The sequence below is a fragment of the Caloenas nicobarica genome, chromosome 1 (assembly GCF_036013445.1).
Source record: "Caloenas nicobarica isolate bCalNic1 chromosome 1, bCalNic1.hap1, whole genome shotgun sequence".
Taxonomy (NCBI): Eukaryota; Metazoa; Chordata; class Aves; order Columbiformes; family Columbidae; genus Caloenas; species Caloenas nicobarica.
In genome coordinates, this window is record NC_088245.1 from 17,257,681 (window position 1) to 17,284,092 (window position 26,412).

At 41.8% G+C, this 26,412-nt stretch overlaps 1 protein-coding gene across 4 annotated transcripts in view; it reads left to right on the top strand.

The window, feature by feature from the left end:
- Positions 1-26,412, top strand: part of GRAMD4 (GRAM domain containing 4) — an 82,153-nt gene that overhangs the window by 29,032 nt on the left and 26,709 nt on the right. For all 4 annotated transcript variants that reach the window (XM_065658223.1, XM_065658224.1, XM_065658225.1 and 1 more), the window contains exons 3-4: positions 7,832-7,952; positions 21,555-21,675. In XM_065658223.1, the coding sequence (XP_065514295.1) occupies positions 7,832-7,952; positions 21,555-21,675 (242 nt within the window). The remainder of the gene's footprint in view (positions 1-7,831; positions 7,953-21,554; positions 21,676-26,412) is intronic.

A 26,412-nucleotide genomic window follows, 5' to 3' on the forward strand; every position in this document is an offset into this window, starting at 1 on the left:
TCTTACAGCTACACATCTGCAGTGATGGTCTCTGTTTTCTCAAATTGTTGAGCTCTGTGTGCTGAGAAGGTAATCTGAAGAGAAACACTTTGCTTTCTGGCTGATTACATACTGTTAAGTGTGCTTTTGTGATCAAAGTCCTTGGGAAACAGTTGAGTATCAATATTTAAAAAAGAGAGAAAGGGAGAGAGGAAAGAGATCAGCAATAGCATTGGACTTGTTGTTTTGCCATGCTCCTGGTGTTTGGGAGCTTCAAATCCAGTGTGATGCTGGAACAGCCAGAGAGCACCAGCTATGTTACAGGTATGAGCAAAATAAGGAAACTTGTATGAGGAAAGGGGTCTGACTCATAAGGGATAAGTTTCAGATGGGAAGTTAAGGGGATTAGCATTTGGCCCTCACAGACATCTGGCCACTAAGTGCTACTGCCCATCCATAAAATGAAGGAAAGAGAGATAATCCCCTGTGCTGCAGAGGTGCAGGGAGTAGAGAAAGTAATGTCTGTGTGTTTGAGTCAACGTTAAAATAGGGACTGAGGTTGTGTGAACAGGGTGATTCTGAATTATGTCTCTGTTTCTTATTGAGATCACATGGTTGAATTGTGCCTGAATTGTTTTTAATTCAGTGACTAAAACTTAAATCTTAAATTGCTTATACAGGTTGGTTTTCTTTAATAGGCTCTGTAAGCAACTTAGTATTACAGCGTGAATTACACTGGTCATGAGAAGATCAAGTCTCGTTCGTTTCTTCTTCTTTAGTACCTTTGGGAACTGTTGAAATCATGCAAAAGTTAATGCAAGTCTTGTGCTTAAGTTAGGCTGCATGTCTTTTCAGATACATGTGAGCTGTATTGTGCTTCCACTGCTGTTGGTTCATTGTTTCTATTAAAATCCAAGTATGGAACTAGTGAGCTCGAAAGAGCAAGATTAGTGCCTTGGAACTGAGCATAGGTACACAAAATTTGAGTCCTGGTCCCCTTATCTGCATCTTCAATAGACAGATATTTCTAACTCTGCTGTCAGCCATTCCCTTGACAGAGGCTTCATCTCTGCACCTCTCTACTACTTTTTTTTTTTTTCCCCTTCTTTTTTTCCTTCTCTCTAGTCTGGTGTATTAATCATTATGGAGCCATTAAAGAAAGATCTCTGTCTATTAGAACAGTACAGCACAGTAATATGAATGAATGAAAGGCCGTTCTGTACTGTGCCTCAGGGGTATCTAGTGCGCTTAGAAATGTGCACATTAGGTGCCTCATTATGTCTGTGTCTGAAGTTGACAAGTGTATGCAAAAACTTGCCACAAATTGAAGTTTCAGAGTAAAAAGTCTTGTCATAAAAGGTTGCGATTGCAGAGCCCTGACCATCTGCAAAGAAGAGCATCCTCTGTTGCACACCTCCAACAAGTGGAGCAGGTGTTCACTCTCACACCACAGATACAGTGGTGGGACTTAGTCCCAACGCTTCACATGTCTTACTGCAGTAGCATGTGCAAAATACACAGCCTGTAGAAGTACAGAAAGGATGGCCAGATGAGGTCATCTTATGTTATCTTAAAACTGTGAGGTTTACCTGTTTAGTTCAATAATAAACATCCTAACTCGTGTTTGAGTGAAGTACACGGCTAGGTCCTGGTAGGAGAGCCCTGAGGTTGGAAGGATTTGTTATTTTCCTTTGAATTCTCCTCAGTGATTTCTGAGACTTTTTGTTTATAAGGCATCTGACTCTTATTTTGAGCTAGTTTGGTCACCACTTACAGGCCAGCTGTTTGCTTCTGTGGGTACTTTTCCCCCTCTCATTTATGTGCCCTGACTACCAGGTATGTCTTGGATAGCAGGTATTTCCCTAGGTCTCTGGATACTTGGACACTGGTATCAGATCATTGCCAAGACAGCCATGTGGGTTAACAAACTAACTCTTTTCTAAGCATCTCTTTCAGTTCCTGAATAGCTTCCCTGATTTCTTCCTTCCTTGCCTCTTTACCATACGTGGTTGGCTGTTTTGATTTGGTTTGGTTTTTTTAAGCAAGGACATTCAGCACTGTGTGCAGCACTGTTATTTCTGCATTGTTTTGTAAAAACACCACAATCATGAAATAAGTAGAGGGGTTAACCTGGTCCATTTCTATTTCTGAATAGTGAATGTATTAGAATTTGTTTTGTTGTGACATTGGAAATTCAGGTAATGTTGCTTGCTCGGTAATTAAAGTCACAGTTATTCAGTGCCATCATGGTTTCCTATTCTGTAGATGCAACATGGGTTCCTTCCTGCTAGGTCACAATTCTGAACTTAAAAATCTTTAAAATACTGCTCCATTGACTTGATTTGCTAAGATACAACTGTTCAGGAATGGGGACTGTGCCCTGAAAATCATAGATCACCCTTGTATTTGCCAGCTCTGGCTTGATTTGCCTCATTTTAACTTACGTCACATCATTTTGTGCTATAGATGAATTTATGTACTCTTAATGTGACAAATGTTCCATTTTTATAGAAGGGAGAAAATGTTCAGTATTACGTACAGGTATATAAATGAACTTGGTGCAGAGGAGGATCATGTCCCCTTCAACAGAGTGGGGAAAGAACAAATTTGTGTTTAAACCTGTGTAGGTTCTGCAGTAACCTGGCAGTGAACATTGCAAATTGAAGCTCTCTCGTACCTGACATATTGTACTGAAAGCAGTGTAATCTACTTATGCAAGTTCCCCACTAGTGTGCTAGGATTAAATCTGAGTTATTGTGATACAGAAAACATTAATTGCTGTTCCAGTACAGTTTGACTTTTCCTGAAACATGTCAATTGAACTCTTAAACACTTCTGTATCATCACCTCATTTACAATGTTTGGAAGGTATAAAGCATGATGCTTGAAAGGTATAGAGCATGATGCAAACATTGCTGTTAAGATATCAAAGTCTCTAAACCTGACTAACACTAGATTTTTTTTTTTTTTTTTTTAATTGATGTGAAATATAGCTGTGTTTTAGGAGGTTGCCAATATGGGTATGCTTCCTAGAATTGCTGCTAAAGATTAGCTGTTCACGCAGATGCTTTTGTTCTTGAGCAGTGTTATTGGGTTTTCCCTTTCCTTACAGCAGGTAAATGCAGCAGCCGCGGGGAACCCTGTTGTAATTTGAAGTAAGAAAATGCACATGAAGTGTCAGCTGAGAAACTCAGGAGACTGTGACCTCTCCAGACAAGCTCTGTGGTGTGTTGTATTACTGAAGAATAGCTTGGGCTGGAAGGGACACAAAAGTCATTTAGTTCAACCCTCCTGCAATGAGCAGGGACACCTTCAACTAGATTGGGTTGCTCAGAGCCCCGTCCAGCCTGGCCTTGAATGTTTCCAGGGATGGGGCATCTACCACCTCTCTGGGCAGCATGGGCCAGTGTTTCACTACCTTCTTCATTTAAAAAAAAAAAAAAAAAAAAAAAAGTTTTCCTTGTAACCAGTCTGAATCTCCTCTCTTTTAGTTTAACACCATTACCCCTTGTCCTGTCACTCCAGGCCCTACCTGACTTCCCCCCTCTTTGCTGCTCAAATGAATGCAAGTTAAAATTTTGTATTTTAAGCTATGTCTTCTCTGTGTCTGTTCCCAGTCAGTGCCAGGCCCCGAGGAGTGACTTGGTGGACGGTTGTACCCCCGGGCTTGGCACACTGTGTCCTCACTGCTCCCCATCCTCCGTGCTTGAGAACTGCTCCTCTCTAAGTTAATTAAAATCTTGGAAATGAGAGCAGCATTTTGTTAGATATTCCTAGAGAAAAATGATCCCTGTATGCTGTGCAAGTAAAATAAAAGGAGGGAATTGGCCAGTTACTTTTCTGTGTGATGCTGAAGATGGAGAGGGCAGATCTGCATCTTTGTTAAGAAGTGGCTTAGACCTTTTCCATGGCTGTACAGTGAAGGTGGCGTTGGTGCTCAGAGCACAAAACAAAATCCCAGGGCTTGCAGGATGAAGGGGGTTTGGTGAGGGAAGGCAGAGAGCTCTCAGGTTGGGAGATGCTGTTAGGAAAAGCCTGAACTGCAGATGGCTTGAAATACACATTTGTGGGTAGATGTGTTTTTTCAGATCCAGAGCTGGATGTGTCTTGGAATAGCAACTCTGAACTCTGATAATGGGTTAGAGGCAATCTGTCGTCATCAGAAATCTTCCTTTAACCCCTCTGGCTCTGACTCTCTGTGCTCAACTCTGGCATTTTGTTGGCGTCCGAGGCACCGCCAAGCCTTGTGCGCGGCCTTTGCTAAGTAATAGTGATTGCCAACATTTTAAGAGGGCTCCTGTGTCAAATACTGGCAAAGCTAGAGAGGCAGAAGGAAAAGCAGAAATCTCTGGAAGGCTTCAAGGCTTTTACTGTGAGTCAGAAGAAAGAAAAGGCATCTGTAGTTAACTTAAAAGTGTAGTTAATCCAGCTCAAGTCCCAGTACCAGCCTGCAGAGGCAGCAGAAAAAAGAAACATTACCCAGTTAACGCTGGAATTAATAGAAGGTAAATTTTTGTTAACTTGCGTTTAGTCAGTTATGCTAACTTCAGACAGACGTACTTTTTTAATTTGGAGGCAGGCCGTTGACCTCCAACAAAGGTATAGACCTTATTTCTTATCTTTTAGCCTGTTAACACCTCTTGACACAATGAGGTGAGTTGGTGTGGGGAAGAATCTCCTGGGACAATAGAAGCATCTGCTTAAATGTCTCCCAAACCTCTGTCCTGGACATGCTTAGTTTTCTGAACACTTCTAAGTTGTATTTATTAATACCTTATGGTGTCCTTAATTTTGGAAATTGTGTACTTGTTTTCCGCCCAACTTGTATCACTGTATCTTACTACTCTGGTTAAACTGTTTTATTATTATATGATAATTGCATGATCTTGCTCTTAGTATTCTTAGGAAGCAGCCTTATGCTTTAACTTAATGAATGTTATCCTTTTTTCTCTATCTCAGTAACACTCATTGTAATCTTTTGGGCTTAGTTTAATGATGTGTACCTGCTGATTTTTAACCCTTTAACTGATGTCACACATCTTGTGTCCAATGCTGTAGCAGATAACACACATTTGGAAACTTTCAGAAAGAGTTCTGTTCACCCATGTCACTTGTTCCCCTGTATGTATCATCTTTTGCTTTTTCCTGCTTGTGAAGACGCACAGTCAAGGTACTCTGGGCTTTAATTAGTGACTTAACATTTCTGAAGAACCAAGAGTGGAGCTACTTCTCTAGATGGATTTCTGAAGTGTAGCTCATCTCTTGGTGAAATACCTAGAGTATCTTCAATGAGGGTGAAAACTTGAATATGCCTTAGATATTTTCTAGCCCCTTTCTTCTTCCTCTCTTCCCTCACCATGGGCTGCACCACGGGCTGCAGGGGAATCTCTGCTCTGGCTCCTGGAGCACCTTCTCCCCTCTTTCTTCACTGACTTGGGTGTCTGCAGAGTTGTTGCTCTCACATATTCTCACTCCTCTCCCCAGCTGCAGTTGCTGTTATGCAGTTTTATTCCTCTTGTTAACTGTGTTATCCCAGAGGTGCTACCACCGTTGCTGATGGCTTGGCCTTGGCCAGCAGCAGGTCCATCCTGGGGCCGGCTGGCATTGGCTCTGTCAGACATAGGGAAGCTTCTAGCAGCTTCTCACAGAAGCCGCCCCTGTAGACCCCCTGCTACCAAAACCTTGCCATGCAAACCCAATACATGTGCAGAGCCCAGAAGCATTCCTCATGAGTACATCATCTTGCATGTGATTTTATTTATCTATCTATTTATTTTTAAGCAGTGGCACTGTTTCTTTAGACAGCTCCATATGAACCCCTAGGAGCAGAGACTGTCCCTTTGTACCAGATGTGGATATACAATATAGAAAGCCACGCTTTAACACCTGGGCAGCAATCTGTGTTTTAATAACGCTTTCCCTTTGCCTGTCTGTAGAGCGTGTTGTGAGGGTGCTGCTATTTGACTCAGTCGCATCTTCCTCCTTGGGGCTCTCCAGGTATCTGGCAAGTGATAATGCTAAATCTTCTGGCATAAATAAATATGACCTAGCTCTATAGGTAAGAAATCAACACAGGTTAATTGCCATCCTGTGCTCATCTGAAAACAGACAGCTGTTACTCTTCAGCAGTGGCTGGAGTGGTTGCAAATGGCATCTTACTGCTTCTCTCTGGCTAAAGACAGGTGTGAACGGGAGGTCTGGAGCCTGGGGCCGAGGATGCTGCACTGCAGCTCCCGGTGTGAGGGCTGCCCGGGGGTCTGTCTGGCCCTGCTGTGGCATCTGTGGCGTGGTTGGTGCTGGCTCCAGAACGGGAAGCAGCCCATGGCTGCTGCTGCTCGTTGGGACCAGCAGCCCTGGCACAGAGCTGTGTGGGTGTCACTGTGCTGCTTTCAGGACTGGAAATAGCATCTCTGCTTTTTCCACTGTGATACCACTGTATTGAGCAAGCCCAGGTGGGGAGTCGGTACCAGGTAAATGCCAGGCAGTAGATGCCTACAGAGTGCTAATTTGCCTGTATAGACAAATTCTGAGGCTTAAACTCAGCATCTGTTCAGCTCAAACAAGAAAACAGATGTTTAATAGGTATCTCCACACTGTTTTATTTTAAAAGTGCAAATCATTCCCAACTGCAAAAGTACTTTGCTGTCAGTGAGCTTTCGGTACATCTTTCCTAAGCCATAGAAAATATCTATTAATTAACTCTCTTGTAAATTAGTAGAAATTATATTCGAATGTAATTTAAGCTGTCATGGTTAAATGTATGCAAGCTGACTTTTGAAAGCAATACAACTCCTGTGTGTTTTCAGAGCTCAAACAAGGGATAGGGGAAGGTTAGGATAGGTAAATAAATCCCTTTTTGTCTTGAGCTCATGTCTTAGATGTAGGCTTCTGTAATCTAGCACTTCGGTTTTGAGTATAAGCTGTTGGAGAAGCTCCTATAATTCTCACTGACAGACTTTTTGTATGTGATGCGGACTGCACGCAGTGCCTGAACAACTATTAGCTGGGAGATGCCCTCAGCCATCCTTTCTCTTGCTGTCTGAAAATGTTCACTTTATGGGAGGAGGACAATGTCACCTGCCCTCTGCTCCTGGGAGAAAGTCTGGGGCTTTCCTGTGCTCTCCTCCTGGAGGTGGCAGTTGTCACTGCTTGTCTTAACTAATCAGGTCACTCTTTACTTCTTGCGTTCTGCAGTGTTGCTGGTTCTGAGTTCTTTTGAGGGGTGCTGGTAAATCAGTCCACACGCACAATCTCCAGACTCTCCCCTCTCCTGGCCTGCTAGGATGAGCTTCTGGGCACCAGACACATCCTTCAGCAGAAACTGGGCAGCACTGGACGTGGAGGAGCAGCACTGATCTTCCTTGCAGAGATTGTGCTCTTCAGAATTACACTTCCATAAACGGATATTAAAATATGCAATATGTGCTTTCCGATAACTCAGTGAATGTCTGGAAAAGTATTATTTTTGCTAGCTTCATAATTTTAGATGTCAAGTATGTTGCATTGTCCATACATTGAATGGGAAGAGAAGACAGATAATGTAAATATGCCTTTAAATCTGCAGAAGAAAAGCTAAATGATGAACTGGTAAGGAGGGGGTGGATCTTTGTTTTTTGTATCTCCCTCTGGTCTGCTGAAGTGCATTTTATTGGAGAAATGCTGTGCATTTGATTAGCTTTCACTCATTTTGGTAGTTTAATGGTGAATAAGAGGTATGAAGAGTTGTTGATACTTGCAAGTTTCTCACCTGGCTGTTTCTTTACTGCCCCAGAAGTAAGGTGATGTATTTAAATGACAAAAAGAAAAAAAAAAAGTGTCTCTGATCTGTCATTGTGTTCTGGATTTCTTATAGGCTGGTCCAGGGACCATCATCATGGCTTCAGGAGTGCAGGATTTTAACAGAACGGAATCTGACAGACTGAATGAGATCAAAGGTCACCTGGAAATAGCCTTACTGGAAAAGCACTTTTTACGTAAGTATAAAATTAATGCTCTGTGGGAAGGAATAGTCTGCTGAAATAATGCTTCTCTAAACTGCAGAAGTTGGCATCAGAATTTTGAGATGGGCTGATGCGCGCATTCCCAAGGTTTCTGGATCACTTGGATATTTCTTCATTGCATTCCTCAGAACATACCTCTCGCTACATGACAGAAGATGCTCAGTTGAAATCTTGGTGTTCACGTCTTCAGGTTAGAATTAACTCAGCCTTAATGTGGCTGCATTAGGCGTTTTTTGTCTAGTAGTAATTGTAAGAAGGAAGAGATTTCTGAAGGGGTGATCAGTGCATCTCCTTGGCAGCTATTTCAACAAGCTGTTTCAGCTGTATGTCTTAAAACACGTCTCTTAACAGTAAATAAGTTACTGGTAAGTGGTATAGGGAATACAGATAAGAGTATCTGTAGATTTCAAGTGTTACTTGTTTGATTTGTGTGTATGTATGTGTGTGTATGTATGTGTATATGAGACAAAATTGTCATTCATGGATAGAGGCACCCGTAAGACTTTTAGGATTTTATCTCAGCAGATCTGAACTGCTGACTTGTAAGACAGGACACTTAAAACAAAAAAAATGGGAGACAAGCATTCCTTTAACTTGGTAGAAGTAGAGATCTCTGTAATAAATCAAAGAGAATTCTTGCTCAGTTGCTTCCCAACATGGTCATTTTAATGGATTGTTTTTGAAGTTCAGAATATGAGGGTTGCTTTTTATGTGTTTGAAGCATGTCAGATATTTTCTAAGGGGTAGAAATAACAATAACAAAATGACTTTTTTATAATTTGGCAAGATTGTTTTCTTGTGTATGAGAGGAAGGCACGATAAAGGAGACTGGGCAAGAATTTATAGCGAGCTGCTACCAGCTTCCGCTGGTATCTGGAAGAGGTATCATGACTGGAATATCAAGCAAAAACTGAAAGCTCTGTTTGACTTGCCTTGTTAGTTTCAGTGATTTATTTGAATTCTTATTTAACTATGCAGTACAGTTACCACGTTCTCCTTCCATTCCCAAAGTCATATTGCCTGAGCTCCTGTTAGCAGGATGGGACATTTGTGATTTCCTGATGTAATCTGAAGTGTGACAGAAACAGTAGAACTTTCCAGAACAGATTTCTGGTTTGAACTAGGACATGCTTTTTGCTATAAAACCATGGAATGATTCCCAAACTCTTCCATGGCTGGTGAATCCAATCTCAGTCCTTAGTATGTGGTTACAGTAACTACATGGGGCACGCATTTTGGGGGAGCACACTCCAAGGTAAAGGGTAACAAAGCTCACCCTTTCTCGTAAACTTTGAGCAGGTGGTTGGAGGTTCAGGCCATCGGGGCAGTTCAGCTGAGTGATGTGGGTCAGTCCTGGGTGTCTCCAGCCCTCGCTGCCAGGTCCAGAGCTCTTCACCACAGCCTGAGGTTTGCTGTAGCTGCAATTATAGTGGTGTCCTGACAAGCTGGTTGTAACTCTGTACGTAAAAACAAAACAAAGAATGGTAAACTGGTAGAGAAATAAGCGCATTAAAGCTTATCCCTTATTCCCATATTCCCCTATTCCCCACTCAACATTTTGGGCTGGAATATGTAACTATGTCAGAGTGATGTAGGAGCTCACTTTTTGGATATGGTTCCTGTATTCTTCTATTTTCTTCTTCCTTCTCCTTGAGGTGTATGTGATGGAATTTTTGTTTGCTTGTGGTTTTTTGTTTGTTTGCTTTTTAGAAATGGTTTGTTATTTATTTTTCTTCCCAAAAGTGAACTGATGGTGAGCAGAAAAACATTATTAACATGTACTATTTGTTTGCTTTAAATTACCATTGGAAAGAAAGCCTGATTGTGATTTTTTTTTTTTTTTTTTTTTAAATCCTATTGCTGCAATAGGTGTTTTTTAATAAGGTTAGTCACTCAGCTGTATTTGCATACTATTTTTAATTTTGACATTCCTTAAGGACACCTTGCTATAATTGTATTTTCACATAAACCATTTGCCACTTATTCTGTTTCCCCCATCTAGGTGTGCAAAAATCAAAGCAACTGCCAGGATGTAGGGGAAATGTTTAAAGTTCCATGGATTTGCTTTTTAATGTGTTGGGTTTATAATTGCTATCAGCCTGATCCTATAACTTTATTTTTACCTCTTCTATAGCTCTTCTTTGTATAGATGTGTTATTAGCTAGGAGGTTTAAAGAGCTTTCCTCCCAGCTATATGTTGTGTATAACGTACACATAAACAACACAGCTACCAGTAGGTGTGGGTTTGTATTTGCAAGTGCCTGGCTAAAGGAACAGCAAACTGTTAGTCTTCTCTAAACTCCGTTCAGCTATTAGTAGGCACAAGTGATGGTGCAGTTTGGCTCAGTAGTATCTTCAGTGAAACACATCCTAACCCGAACTGTAGCCTCTACAAGCTGCAGAGGAAATCTGGAGCAAGAAGTTACTGGAGAGAAGCAGTTGTTAGTAAAAGGAGAATACCTTCATTTAAGATGCCAGATGAATCTCCTCCCTAGCAAAGAGATAATCTAAACATCTGGAGAGGTGAAAATGGAGAGGAATTGCTTAGCGTGTTGCGTAGCTGTAAATGCACATAAAATGTGGCTGGAAATGCGAGGGGTTTAAGTTGCAGACTGACAGGAGGATGAAGCATGCGGAGGAAGGGATCTTGGATAATGACGTCTTAAGCAAGGGAGGGATCAGCTGACTCCTCCAGCCAAAAGGGCTAAAGTTGCTTTTCCTGTCTGTGTGTGAATGGTCTTAATCTCTAATCTAATGACTCCTCCTGAGCCCTAGTACAGGAATGCTGAAAACATTCAATGCATGTTGGGACTGGCAACACTGTGGTATCAGGGTGGGTTGCTGCAGAACAAGGCTTTGAAGTAAAAGTGTAAAGAGCTCAGTCTGCTGGACCTCTGAATGTATGTGGATGGATCAAGCTTTATCTTGAAGCTCTCACGGTCAGAATCATCCATGGATAAAGGACTACGTATTACTATAACCTTTTTAATGCATGTCAACTCTGCTGTGGTGCTGGCTGAGGCTTCAGCTTCGGAAGGCAACTACTGTACTGGGGCAGGTAGATTAATGTGCTAAGGTTAGTAGTGGTTTGGGGTGCTGCCATTTCAAAACCTAGTTGCATCCAAACAAGGCATAAAAGCTTGCTTGCTGTTCTTGCATTTGAAAGAGAAAATGACAGGCAATATCTGCTTGGGCACTGCACTGAGGTACACGTCCTGCTTTGCTTCCCATTACTGTTTGTGCTGCTTATGGATGGCAGTTTTGGAGATATCAGCGCTCTGGTTCCGGTGCTACGAGGTGCTTTGTAAGCATGTGTGCATCCTATGGTTTACATGAAGTGTTAGCTAATTCTCATTCAAAGATGTTTGAGCCTTTTGAAATGCTAATTTTAGCAGCTCAGGGAAGAGGAGTTGGTGGTAGCAGCAGCAGCTACGAGTAAACAAACCAGGTGACTGTTAGAGAAGAGGGTTAGTCATGAACTGGTGAGCTGAAGAAACACCACGTGAGGATGAAGAGCTTTACGAGGACATGAAGTCCTCTTCCACAAGGGCTTTGCATTCCACTCTGTAGAGCAGGCTGTGGCAGGAGTCTCTAGGAGCTTTCAAAACTGCTGGTTTTGGTTATGATTTCCATACCAGCATTACAAAAGAGGTCAGGATCATACTTCATTCCCATTGCAGCTCCCCCACACTCTTCGTTCTCATGTGCCTTTTTACACCATATATGTGATTAACTCCATAGTGCTTTCTCTGGCTTCTGCTTTTTGGTATAAATGACCTGATGGTTCTCTGTAAGAAGAGTGACCTAGCAGAATACAGGCCTCATGAAAGTAGAGCTCTAGAAAAACATACATAGTGCTCAGGCAGATCTGGGGTGTTAGAAAGTGGTAAACCTTAGAGGCAAAGTGTGCGGTGGTGGTTGTGACCAGACGAAATCCTGTTCTGTACAGAAGTGCTAATACCTCCTTGAATAGCCCTAGTAATTGCATGCAACAAATTGGCTATGAAGCGAGTCAGAGGCCAGCACCTCTGGTGGAATTTCTCCTGACGTGAGGGTCAAACACCTGCAGTAGCAGAGCTGGAGAAGAGCAGAAGAATAGTTTCACTGCGTTGGCTTTGCTGTCTTCATACTGACCTGGCAGCCCGTAGTCACCTTTGGTTCAGTAATCTTGAAGGAGAATAAAGAGTTGGTTTGTGTAGCAGATGAAGACTCTGGTAAGAGATAAGGAACTGCTGTGTATATTGGAGGCACCCAAATACCAGCTGTGGGCTATAGTAGCCATTCCTTGCTAGATGGTCAACCCTGGCCAAGGGATCCTGAGGCTGCAGCGTGGGCTGATGCTGGTGAGCACTGAGGCTGCTGTGGAGCTCACCCTGAGCTTCTCCCACGCTTTACTCCTCCCTCCAAGCCTCCTTTCTTTCCACTTAAAATCCTGGACTCCCAGATGCTACCTGGGTGTTCTTGGGAGATCTGTACGTGTCCCTCACCCTTGTGGAGTTCCTCTGAGGACTGTGGTTTACATATGGTTATTGGTGGAGCATCTTCTTGAGTGTTTTCCCTTGACACCCAGAGAAGCTGAAGGGAAAAGATGAGTCCAGGCGTTGCTGCAGAGCTGTCTGTTCACCAGAGCTGCTCTCACTTGCATTAACAAATTTGCTCAGAAGTTTTTCTAGGTCTGACTGAGAGGCTTCTCATAAAACTAGGGAAAATTTATTAAGAGATGTAAGAAAGGTTTTGCTTGTACACAGATGCATACACCACGTACATTGAGTTCATGTCTAGCCTTCCTGGACAAAAAAACCCCTCCAAAGCTTTGTATCAGTTTTCCTGGATACTTTGTTGGAAGAGGTGATCATGGGCAGGTTAGAGCACTTGTCTGGGATTTAGGAGGCCTCAGTATAGACAGATGAGGATTCAGATCTCCATTTCTTGTCTGCAAGGACTTTGACTGGTGGAGGGTGGGTTGTGCTCTTCCTCGCTCTCAACTTGGCTTCCAAGAGCACAAACTTCCTGAGACCAGGGGAGGGGAGAAAGGGTGTGAATCCAGCCCAGAGTCCTGGGCCTGTCGTCGTTTCGGGCCCAGCTTGTGCAATCTGCCTTCTTCATTGGGCAAAGCATGTAAACGGTGGCGGTGTGAAGATGCCAGAATGCTGGAGGGCCCAAGCCAGGAGGATCGTGTGCTGTCACGTCGCCTTTTTGTGGGGCTGATTAACCAAAGAGCAGCACTGCCCTGGCAGAGACGTGTTGTTTTAGCTCAAACAGATGCCGCCTACGCATCACGTTGTGTAGGTGGGGTGTGCTCTTGCTTCTGCCTTTTTTTTGGGCGCCCAACTTGGCTTCATGAATTGTGGAACTGTTGTGAAAGCTCAGGCGCTGGTCTGCCCGTCCCTTTTGTGTAACTAGACTGTGGGAGCCCCATGGGGAACCTGCCCTTCCCGGTTTACTAACATAAGAGCCTTGGAACAGCCTGCTGCTGTTGCCAAGCCAGACGTTGAAATGTTTATAGCCTGTTTCACTTCTACCAAAACCAAGGAGTGAAAACAGTCCCTGCAAGAATCACAAAATTTTTGCAGTTCCCTTTATTTTAGATGGATTCTGTAACTCTTCTGGCATTTTTAGTCTCTGAAATTTCTGGAAATTTCATAGAGCAGCAGTACTTTTCATGGCTTTTAAGCTGACAGAAGTGTATCTAGCAATAGAAAACTTCTCCCTTATGTTTTGAGAAGGAGATCTGTCTCAGTAAGCTATTGATTTTTAAGATCTGATATTTTCAGGAAGCTTAATTTAAAATCCTTGAGTAATGAAGGGGAAATGGTCCTGTGTCTGTTACAACACAACAAAGCTCCACTGAAAACGCTACATGTAAATGTAAGGTTACTAATTAGTTGTTAGCATAACTGTTTTGTACATACCATAGTAATGACATCTTAATTCTTTCTAACCTCACCCACTTGAAGTGGAACATAACAGGAATGGTGAGAGAGGAAACCAGACCAGTTTGCACAGAGGAAAAAAGATCTCGTCAAATATGATGTGCTTTGTAAATCAGTGTCCCTTGTCACATAAAATAGAAGAACATATCACATGAAACTCTGCTATTGAGGTGAGGAAAATAGTACAGGGGGAATGTTAATTGTGCTGAGAAGCAGGATGGTGGCTCAGACTTCACCTTCTCTCCACTGCTTCTGGATCATAATTGGTGTATTCTCTATATCAGCTTAGAGAGCCTACGCTGCTCCCTGCCCTGTAGGCACATGCACAGAGACTCAAAAATTGTTCCTCCAAAGCCATGCTTATTGTATGTACTGGAGCAGAAGCTCTGCCTTGGAAAGAGCAAAGAGAGGCACAATAGAATGATGGAAACAAAAAAAAAGTTTAACTGCCAAACAGGGATTGTTTAGCTGCCAGACCTGTGTTAGGGTTTAGCGAATTGGCATGACCGTTTCCAAATATGACAGATCAGTTTTGATGTGTGCAGATAAACCAGACTGAGCTGGAGAAAGGTGATAGTGAAAATGTTTGGTTTATATTTAACTGTTGTCTTTACTGTACCAAAATGCATAGATAAGATGGGGTAGGAAGGAGGAAAAGCTATGCACTTAATCGATGTACTTAATCTTTGTTTCTATCTGCTTTTTTGGCATTTTATGACACCAATATTCCTATTAGAAAATCTTTTTCCCCCTTTATTTTCTGTACGAAAGACTCATGCAAACAAGCAAGAGGCCTGACCACAAGGGAAAACCATTAAATTGATGAAGCAAGTTGCTCTCAAATGCAAAAAAACCCATGAATAGTTCTTCCTTCAGTTTTCCTTCTTTGCTGACTTTTTTTTTTCCCCATATCTGATTAGTGTTTGGATGTCTTATGTTTTGTCCTTATCCATAGAGTGATTGGATTAAAAAAAACTCTTCATATGTTTTTAGCATTATTTTCTTCTACACAATGTAGCTGAGCAAATATAAAATAGTTCATGATGAGTCTTTTAGAACAATAGGACAATAAGTTTTTGAGGAAGGAGGAATGAGAGTTCACTGAAGATTAGTTGTGTAGTTGAATGCGAGGACAACTCTTTTTGATCCCTGTATAGCAGTAGAGGTGTTGGATTTGGAGTGGTTTGGTGTTTTCTTTTTGCACTGATTTTACTTCTTCCATGCAGGGATTTCTTTGCTCACTTAGGACTTCTCACCACAGAATAAATAAGTTGTTTGATACAAGTGTGACAGAAGTTCACTCTTGCTGTGGGGAATTCCACTATGACACTAACTGCTGAAGATTACAGAGGTGAATCAGGGCTTGGAGATGGCTCCGTTCCTTCTAAGTAGCTAATGCTTTCACTGCCACCTTAAACTGTGCTCTTAGAAAGATGAAACTGTAATCGCGATGTATTGGGAATAGTTTTTGTGTGATAGTCTCAGAGACGCTGTAACACGGGCGGCCGTTCCGCTCCTTGGCACCGTGCAGCGGCAGCCCCCGCTCTGCAGGCAGGTGGTGCTCAGAGGGGACCACCACAAGTCCCTCTTCTTGTGCTCTTCCTGACCGTCGCCACGCGGGATGCTGGGCTCAGTAACTCCTCCGTTTCATTTGATGTAGCTGCTAAATGTTTGTACATGCTGCTTAGCCTCCTCAATGTTGCTTCATAAAATAAGCAAGATAAAGAGGAAAAAAAATATATTCTCATCTTTGTGCCTGAGTTGTCAGAAAGAACCACCTCTGAGTTAGACAAAGTCTGAGAGCTGCTGCCTTTGGTTTAACAGGACCTTCCCTTAATCTATTTATTTTTCAAAACTAAATGGTGTGGTATTGAGTCCACATAGAACATAGTTACCAAACAAATTCTGAGGAAGCACTTGGCAAAAGAGGGATCGGTGATGCTGAATGAAACCCATCTTTAAGCCTTGCCAAGTTCACTCCTGGCTTTTCTGAATTAAAGGGAATAGAGAAATAAAAAGCCGGAGTGAGAACATAAGTTGACTTAAGTCTGGTGGTGTAAAAGGGTTGCTGGACCTAAAGTCAAAGTAATGTGGATTCCTACTTTTCCGGCAAAGAATATGGGGACAGTGTCCAGAAAAATGATGAAAAATTCTTGCTTAAAATGTGGTCAGTTTACAGTGTCGTACTGTATCATTTTGGCAATAGCATCTGGTATTGTTATAGTAGGAAGGAGCTTCTAAACCTGTCATCAGACAATGCCACAGCTGGACTGCATCTCCCACCCTCTTCCCACTGCTGCCTGTCTGCTGAGATGACTCTCCAGACCACTTGTTGTCCAGCGCTGGAAGAGCTGTGAAGAAGACAACTTGTGTCTGTTTGGGAAGCGACTACTCAACCACAGAAGACAGAGGGAGGGTTAGACAGTCAAGTGGTGAAGCTGTTCCCTGTCTTTCACAGCACTGCCATTTGCTGCTGGTATTAAAGACTGAAAGATCTTCAGTGTCTGTGATTATGAAAATAGACATGTTGTCAGACTCCAAGCATCTTGCTAGTAATGTTGTGTAGCTGGGACAAAGTTAAAGTATTAGCTTTCTGTAGGACTTGGGAGTCTGGCAAGGGTAGAAGCTGCCCACGCTGGAGAAGACTCCCAGTGTCCCGCTGCGTCAGCGTGGCTGGTGAGATCCAGTTTGACGGTGTGTGGTTGGGATTTAGTGTGTTTAGTATCAATTAAACAACATACTTGACCTCTGGTTATGTTCAAAGGGTTGTAGGGAGATTTGCCATAATTAACATGGACATAGAAGGGTTATTTCTATCTTGTTAAGCACTGGTGTTTCCCCATGTAAATATGACAGAGTGCGTGTATGCTTTTTGGCATTTATAGTTTTTAACTCTTATCTCCTTAGATTTAACACTAAACTGATTTGGTAGCTGGAAACAATGGTCTGCAGTCTCTAGCTATATTCTGAAAGATATTGTTTTTTTCATCGCTTTGTCCCAGGAGGGGATTTTGCAGTGTACCTGTAGGCCTGTGAAGGAATTCTATTATGTAAAACAGCTGCTAGGAGACTCCCTAATCCACCTCCAATCCCTGTATTAAGGGAAACATCCGATTTACTGCACGTGCAGTATTGAATTAGAAACCCAACGTGCTGCCATGCCTGCCCAACCTGGTGTATCATCCCTCTGTTCTAAATACCACTCAGATACTGCTCAGTCTCACCTGAACTAGATGCTGTGGTATTTAAGAACTTTCTATCAAAACATTCCTTACAAGCTTACGTATTCTGGAGAGCAAACTGAAATTTTTCAGTTGCTCTAATGGTTTATGACATAACAATGATGCAACGAAATGCTGTGTAGCTTGTCTTTTAACAATTACATGGAATCAGCTAAACTTTTTTAATTGCTAAGTCTTTAAATGATAAAATTCTTAGAGTGCAGGTGCAACTGTTGTGTTACACTTAATAGAAAATAAAATACTGTAGAAAACCTGAAGAGGATACATTTTTTTTGGTAACTTGGGAGATGCATCGCTGAGGGTGGTCAACTCTTCTAGGGTTTACAGTGCAATAATAGGCAAGTTAATGTAGTTGAAACACTATTGTTGCCTTTTCTCGCATTTTTCACTCGTTTTTAAAAGTGCTATATTATCCAGATATTGTCCTGCTTTTCTACACCAGTTGACTTTGTTACAGACATTTTAAAGCATTTTTTCAGAGTCACACCTGCTGTCATGATCTAAACGGTTACTCAGCCTGCAGGTATATAGGTAGAGACTGTGAATATGGGTTTGTAGGATTCTGTAACATACACAGACACAGAGGTTGTTTGCTCTAAATTTCTCTACTTTATTACAAATTTCCCCCAATACCTCAAAAATCACCACTAGCAACTCTACCTGTGATTGATAAAGTGAATATATATGTGAATGAAAATATCTGTATATAAAACTGTTATAAATTATTGGCAGCAATCAGGTAGGTGTATATTATTACAGGCTACTACAAACTTATCACTAGTGAAGCAAACTTATCAATTATATAGCAGCAGAAATATTTATGATAGATTACTTATATGCACATATATATATGTATATATGTATGTTCACAGTAATATCAGTATCAAGCTTATTAGACAGATCTCAAGAGGTGCCAAATCATCCCAGAGGGGACCCAACCATCCCAGAAATGGGAGGACAAACCAAACTTTCCCCAACAAGGGTTTGAGATCTCTTGGACAGTTTGTGCAGAGAGTTCAGCCTATTTCAGAAAGGAAAAGTATGTGCAGCACAGGAAGTTCTCAGAGAGGGAAGCTTCATTTTGGATAAAAATTAAGTTGTTTTTATATCATAGAGAGATGAGGAGGTGTAGGATACACAATCAATAGATGCTGTTCATTTCTATTTTTCACCTGGAATAGCCAATAGATGTTGAAGTTTTCTGTTCTCTCAGGCCAAATTTATTTTTCCCGGCTGTTTTCCTTTTCTTGCAGATAAACTAGCCAGTGTCATTTACCAGTCCCTTCTTTCTTAGGATATTTTCTCCTTTTTCCAGTCTATTTTTCACTTCTTCAGTTGGTAAGTTGCTGTTACAGTTCCTTGTTTTTGTGCTTATCAATGGTATCTCAGGATGTCTCTGGTTTCCAGGTACCCAACTGTGTAATTCTGAGGTGCTTCTGGTTCCCAGGCTGGCAGGCATTTTCTCTGTCAGCATTTCAGCAGATGTTTTCTTCTGATGAGTAATTTTCCCCTTCTAACCAGGTCACCTTTACGGCTGCCACATCACCTGCATGTCCAGTTAAGATGTGCAGTGAACCTCTTGTAATACTTCAAAGTTTCTTGCCCAGTGGGAGATAGGGAGCCAAGATTGGTATACCTGGGAGGGAAATCAGGGAAGCTGGTTAATCTTGGACCTGAAGCTTGACCTTTTATGTTTGACTCTTTTGTGTGAGTGTGGAGGATGTTTGAATTTTGACTGTCTGAAGATGAAATCCAAGGAGCACTCTGTTCTCATCACCAAGGAGGATACTAATCTGTAAAGCTCAGTTGATAAGACACCGCAGTGAAATGGTCTTACAAGCTCTTCTCAAGGATCTGTGACCGCTGCTCTTTATAGCCAACTTCACTTGTTCTGCAGAAGGGACCCCTCAGGGCTGGAGAAATGTCCTCTCTAAATTCAGTTCAGCTTGGCCAAATTGCACATTATTTCAGGGGAGAGAGCAAGGAAGAACACTTCTTCTTCCCCCCCCCCCGCCCCGCCCCATGGTTTCTGTTGGTTAGCAAATGTAAAGTATTTAAGCAAACACAGGGGTTTTACAAAGCCAGACCACACTGCTGCCAAAGTAGCAACAAACGCTTTAAAGAGTTGAAGGGGCCAGAGCTGTTGTAGTGGGGTGGATTTAAATTGCAAAGTCGTGTACTTGAAAGTTAGGAAATGCCATGAAATGTAAAACCGTGACAATCCTTAATGATAAGATGAGGGTATTTTTATTTTATAGGAGTTCTACCTCGTTTGTTTTCTACCTTTTAACTGTGCCTCTTTGCATAAATAAATTCTGCATCTCTGGCACTGCTTGTCCTTCTAGTGTTCAAGTTGATGGTGGTTTTGTTTTGGTTTTGATAGAACAAGATGTAGCGCAATGAGAACAACTGGAATTAAGGAAGCTGGAAGATCTGAGTAGACTCTCAGGGGCATTGATGTTAATTTACGTTACTTGTGGTTTTCTTATGTACTCACAATGAATAGTCACTTCCCCTTCAGAAAAAAAAAAGTGCTTAAAGAAGAATTTTTTCCCTTTAATGGGCTTGAGAAGATAACACCCCTATCAAGCTTTGGAACGTTTTGTGATATCTTCATGATATTGCACAAGCTCCAGTGCATTTGAAGTGCAACAGATGTTTCCCCTCAGCTGTGTGCGTGCTTTTGTTCTGGAACAAGGCGAGCCCCTGAAAGTAGGGTAAGCTAATTATAAACATAGTTTTCTTGTTGGATTTAAAATTCGTTGTGGACACATAATTAGGAACAGCTCCACGTATAGGTATGCCCTTATGTCCATATCTTTCCATTTATTGACGGGAGAGACAATACCTGCTGCAAGAGTGGAAGTTCCCTACGCTACCGTTGGGAATAAATTTCAGTGTTAGTTGCTGGAGGATAACTTGGTCTCTATGCTCCAACTCTTCTTTCTGACGTCGCTAACACAGCATCAGTTGCGAGATGACGGCAGCCTGTTCACTTTGGTGGAGTTCAGCCTGTAACCTCATGGTGGAAGCTGTCCTCTTGATTCATGTATCTTTTTTCCACCTCTCCTAATTCTGTGCTCAAAACCTCTTAGTGCTGCAGGAATACGGATAATCTACCACCACCTAATGTGCACAGTGGATAAAATGATCGGAGACACTGCACAAGGACAGTTTATCAGTTCTGAATATTTGCACTAGGGCTTCAGACCTCCTGAAAACACTTAATGATCAGTGTCAGAGAGGCTCAGATATTAACTGTCTGATTATCAAAGATTTACAAGGCAATATATGAAAAGAAATGGAAGAGGTTGCTGGAGGGTAGAATATAAAATACTAATCTTGTAAAATGACGTAAAGCCTGAACTCCTGTGTCTGCATTGATAGTGGAATTAGCTAGTATTTTTTTTTCTAGTTTGCTTTAAGCTTGAAATACACCTGCTGTTATACTATTTATTGTCAAGACTGAGCTTCAAAACCAGCCCAGAGACCAAAATGTAGAGAACTTCAGAAAACAACCAACCAACCAACCCCCTAAAATAATAATAATTTAAAAAAAATAAAAAGAGGCTCCCAATCTTATTTTTGTCATGTCTCTTATATACATATCTGGGAAAAGTGATCAGTAATAGTAACCCCATTGTAGCTCTAGAGTAAAATAAGGTCATGAACAAGGATACTGCCAATGACAAAAAAGCAAGGCTAGTTAGTCAGAAAGAAAGTCTCATGCATAGTTGATACTAGGTTTTCATGAAAAAACTTGTGAGTATGTGTATACGTGTTTGTATAAGTAAATATATGTGTGTGTGTATGTATATATGTTTATTTATAAACTGTTGCATGGGAATTAGTAGGTCATGCTGTTATCTCAGAAAGGGGTAAAAATCTGAACTTAGGTCCTTGTCTCATAACCCCTTCTTAAGACTATAAAATACTCAGGTCTGTGATGGGGCCAATTACTTTATAAAAATACAGGGGTGCCAGAAATTGATGGATAGAGGGTTATATGGCGTCATATAACTATGTGAGTACCTGTTTGTGTGGTGGTTTACAACCTTTCCTGCTGATTATTTCTTTGGGGAATGAAGGGTACATCACATTTTATTTAGATAAATGTAGCTTGTACCAAGGGCTTAGTTTTGATACATTGCATCTTGAAAAGAAAACTTTAAAGTTGTTTTTTCTCCACACCTTGACAGTTGTAACTAAACATTTCGTACATGATACAGTTGTGTGCTTTTATGAAGTCTTTCTAGCCTTTGATTACTTGTTTTTTGTGGTGAATATATTTGGTATAACACAGATTAAAAAACCCACCTAGTCTGTCATAATTAGGTTTTAATTTTTTAATAGAAATACTTCAGGGTAACTAAATCTTTTTCTTCTCCCTTTATTAATAGAGGAGGAGCTCAGGAAGCTGCGAGAAGAAACGAATGCTGAAACATTAAGGCAGGAGCTAGAAAAGGAACGGCAGAGGAGATTAGAACTAGAACAAAGAGTCAATGAAGTACTTAAAGCAAGGTAAGAGAAATATCTAAAGCAAGGTAAGATAAATATCTTCACTGTAAATCTGAAAGCCACTTGATCTCTGACTGTCTCTGAGTTCTGGTGAAAGCCTCCATTTCCAGCCTAGGCTCTCTTAAAATAAATTAGTAGCTCACAGAGAAAGAAGCTCTCTGTATTTTCCTGTTAAAGTACATTTTGTACACCCATGTACACTGGAATTACTTGACCATACATACTGCCCCAGCTGCAGAGATGTCCTGACACTTGTCTAGTTGGAATATTCTGAATTTCACCTTCTCTGATGCCTTCTCTCAGGGCTCTCACCTACCTGGAGCTATCAGCATGCACTGTGTGCCAAAGCCTTTGCCATGCCATTGCATGTGCTTTGCCTCTTCAAAACATGCGCCATCTCCAGATTGCCCAGTCCTTGTTACTCCTGTTCTAGCAGCAGCAAGGACATCCCAGTACCACAGCACAACCCTGAATGTGCGGGAGTGACTGGAGCCTGAGCCTTCCTCGCCACTGCAACGATGAATGAAAACATGTCTCCTTATACCCCTAAGCCCTTTCAGCCTTGACGACATCCACCTTAATGATGCAAAGTGTCACATTTGATGTTGTTTGTCCTTAGTCTGCCTAAGATGCATGGGCTTCAGATCTTAAGGCCATAGTAGTTGCTTGGTGGCCTTGTTGGTCTAGACCACTTGCATACACAGCTGCCTGTGTTATCTTCCTCAGCAGTGGCTAAGATTACTTGGCCGAGCAGTAGCATCTGTGGTTCACCATCAACTGCTGTCATCAGGAGATAGTGCAGGCTAAGTTGGTAATCATGTGTGATAAGCACTGCCAGTTACTTAGAGGTGACAAGCAAAAAGAAACAGGCAAATGTTTTTGCTTGGATATGAGGTTTCCCAGTGCTATACAAACTCTTTCCAGCCTGCTGCTTCCTTTTGTACTCATCCTGGGTATAAAGATGTCTTTCTGGTGAGGCCAGCAGTCTGCGTCCACTGGTATTCTGTAGCAATGGAAACAGGAGCCATTTACAGGAAACGTGAGCCTGGTTACTTTCTGTGGTCTGTTTACCTCCTATTCCTGTAGAATCATAGAATCATTTAGGTTGGAAAAGACCTTTAAGACCATCAAGTCCAACTGTTAACCTAACACTGCAAAGTTCACAACCAGACCATGTCCTTAAGCACCACATCTACACATCTTTTAAATTCCTTCAGGGATGGTGACTCAACCGCTTCCCTGGGCAGCCTGTTCCAATGCTTGATAACCCTTTCAGTGAAGAATTTTTTCCTAATATCCGATCTAAACCTTCCCTAGTGCAATTTGAGACAGTTTCCTCTTATCCTATCACTTGCTACTTGGGAAAAGAGACCAACACCCTCCATGCTACACCCTCACTTCAGGTAGTTGTAGACAGTGATAAGGTCTCCCCTCAGCCTCCTTTTCTCCAGGCCAGATCACTCAGCTGCTCCTCATAAGCATCCACAAACACTGTATTTGGGGCTATCAGAAGGCACACTGCTGCCTTTTCACTTCAGTACCTGTTTGCAAACCTATTATCCATTAATTTATTTAACTTCCTCTTGAAAGTGCTGGAGCTACCTACCACTGGAAGCTGTGGAGGCAATGCGTTACAGAAATCCACTCTTGAATCTAAAGCAGCAATTTATTTTCTTTCCTTTTTAACAGATTTCTTGGTGGTTTCAAGAAGTATCCCTTAGTTACAGAATTGTGAGATTGGGTGAATGGCTGTTCAGCATTTGGCTTATTTACCACCCTTGATCAGTCCTTACTCTTCCCCTTTCCAGACTGAAGAGTTCCAGCTTTTCCAGCGTCTCCTTAAGAGTGCTCCATCCCTTTCATCACTTAAGTTGCCATTTTTTAACTGTTGTATCTCAAGATGAAGAGGCTGAGTTTATGCAATATTTAAAGTGTGGGTTTGCCAAGGCAGAAGACAAATATGGAAGACAAATTAGGCCTTCCCTCTTAACCTCAGTGCTCAGTACAGTGGGATTTTTTGGCTGATGTTGTGCAAGTTTTCTGAAATCACTGATTCCGTGCAAGGTCAATCCATGTGCAGTATTGACCTGAGCTGCTGAGTCGCACACGTGAAAGGGGCTCTGTGAGCTGGAGGAGTCTTCTTCCCAAGCCAGCCCCATGACCATGCACTGAGAAGGTGATCTGTGGATGGCTCTGACCTGAGGGGTTTTTTTGGTGACTTTTTAGAGTTGCTCTTACAACTGGGAAATGGGGAGTGTATTTTTATCGCCTGTGCTGGTTGGCCTGGCTGTATGGACATGTAACTTCCATTTTGTGTCTCTAGACTGATGTTGCCTGGTTGAGTGGGCTACTGGAGACAGTGGAGGAGGACAGACTTGGACTTGTCCGTGTTCTGAGAGTATCCATTAGCTCCATAACAGCTGTGCAAAGCGATGAGTATTGTTTTCTGCTGTTAGTAGATAAAGCTGCTGCTTCAGGATGCCTTCTGTCTCTGACTTGCTGCCTTGAAGAAGTCGTTTGAGATCCAAATTCCACGTGCCTGTCTTTGAGCATGGTACAGGTTATACCACTAATGCTGGTGTAGGCCTTGAGGCTTTCTCCTGAGATCAGGTATGCCTGGGCTCCAGGTCACACTCCAGAGAAGCAGGAGAGTGATCCCGTCATTGCTGGGGCTCCTGGAGGAGGATGAGAAGCTGCCTTCCTCTGCAGGAAAGCACCCATCATCCTGCCCTATTTCAGAGTAGCGAGGATAATCCAGGATCTCATATGGCCCACTGTGACTTATGAGTACATGTGTTTTACAGAAAAAAGAGTTTGAAGGTCTTTGTTTATCAATATTAGTGTCAACATCTGTGTCTTGTTGGATTGTAGACAACAGCAAATCTCTAGCAGGTGTGCCATTGCTAAATTAAGGTAGCATGACCTCTCTGCTCCAACCCTGTATTCCCATTTAGGTGTCCTAAGGATTACACTAGGCCCTTTAGCTTGGTTATTGCACTGGGGGATTACATTCAGCCAATTATCCCCTTTATCCAACTCCTTTTTCTAACTATTCTTGCTAGTTCCAACCTGTTTAGGACAGTTGGGTGTATATAAGATGATTTTCCTAGTTTCTACCCAGAAGAAAAATTGGGTTGCCTACAGTTTTACCTTGTGCTCCATTGTGTATAATTCTTTTTATCTTTTTGCACTTCACTGTATATGTTTTGAAATACTTTTATTAGGACTACAGACAAAGTGTTGGCTGACACAATCTGATGCATAATAGGCTAAATTTATGCCTGATGGAAACTTAATTTTATTAAGCAAGTTACTGCAGAAAGTCATCTCTGCTTATGTCAACAAAACCAAGTTTGTCCTGCTTCTCAGTTACCTAATTTTTCATAAGATGTCTAAATAGATATTCATATAAACATGTTGGCATATACTATCCTTTTTGCTTACAGAAGTGAACTACAAATGAAAACCAAATCACGCTATGATGTATTATAGGAAGGAAGAAATTATTTTAATAGTTGCGGCATTCAAAAGTACATGTGAAGTAGATCAGTACCTATAGCTATATAAATACATGCTGCAGAGTGTTCAGCAAGGATAAAACAATGAGCTAAAAATCTAGATTATTTTTTTTGTTTCCTTGTTTTAGTGAAGAACATGGGCTTCTTTCATTGAATTGTTCCCAGGGAGGAGGAAGGAGTGGAAGAAGAGGATATGTAGTAGTTTTGTTTGTCGTAGGGTTCATTGTCTGAGTATTCAGAGACATCATGTCCTCAGCTGAAGTTTTCCATAGATGCACTTTGGGACAGCCCAGCATTTGGTGCAACAGCTGAAGCTTATCACATTTTGCTAGTGGAACAATGCAGAAATAATTTGGAATAGTCTGTGTGAGCAATGCTTGTTTAGTGTAAATTGTGGGCGATTACTACCTTATTTTATAAATTGTGAGCTAGCTCTATCATACAGAAAAGAAGAAAAAAAAAAAAGTTGTTCTGCAACAGCATTTACCAACAGGCCGTGTTTTATGCATACCTTTTTATTAGTATCATTGCGAGCTATTTTTAAGAGGAGATAATAGGCAATGCTTCTGCATAAGCCACTATTCTTTCTGTACCACTTATCCTGGATAACTCTTCCTGGCCTCCTGTTAAATGGCAGTGTCTTCATACTCGAAGTTTTGCACGTGGCGGAATTTGTCGGTTGAGAAGATGCCTCAGCTTGCGATTGCTCTGGAGGCTGGAGACATTCCCTGCGGGAAGGATCCCTGTCGGGCTGGGACTCTGCACAGGTAGCGGGAACCCATGACCTGGGTCAAAAGGTTCTCGCCTGACTGCTGTGCTGGCATTGCCGACATACATGGGGCATTGCCGACATACATGGGGCATTGCCGACATACATGGGGCATTGCCGACATTACCTAGTTGGCCGAACTTGGTGCGTGCCTTTATTTTTAACTTAGTAGATTTGGTGACAGGTGAAGTCGTTCCTGTCAAGAGTTTGGTTTTTTTGGGGTTTGTTTTAGGGTTTTCATGGTTTGTCTGTTTTGGTTTTGTTTATTTGTTTTCTGTTTGTTTGTTTTTCCTGCCTGTGAGCATTTGGATGTTGTACAGCTTTGAGTTGATGATATTTCTTCTGAAGCCTTTTCTTTTTTTTGTGGAACTACGAGGTTAGGACATTAGCCATGTAAAATGTGGTAGTATCTGGTGAGGAGGGCAAAGGCTTCTGAAATGTTTGATGGACTTT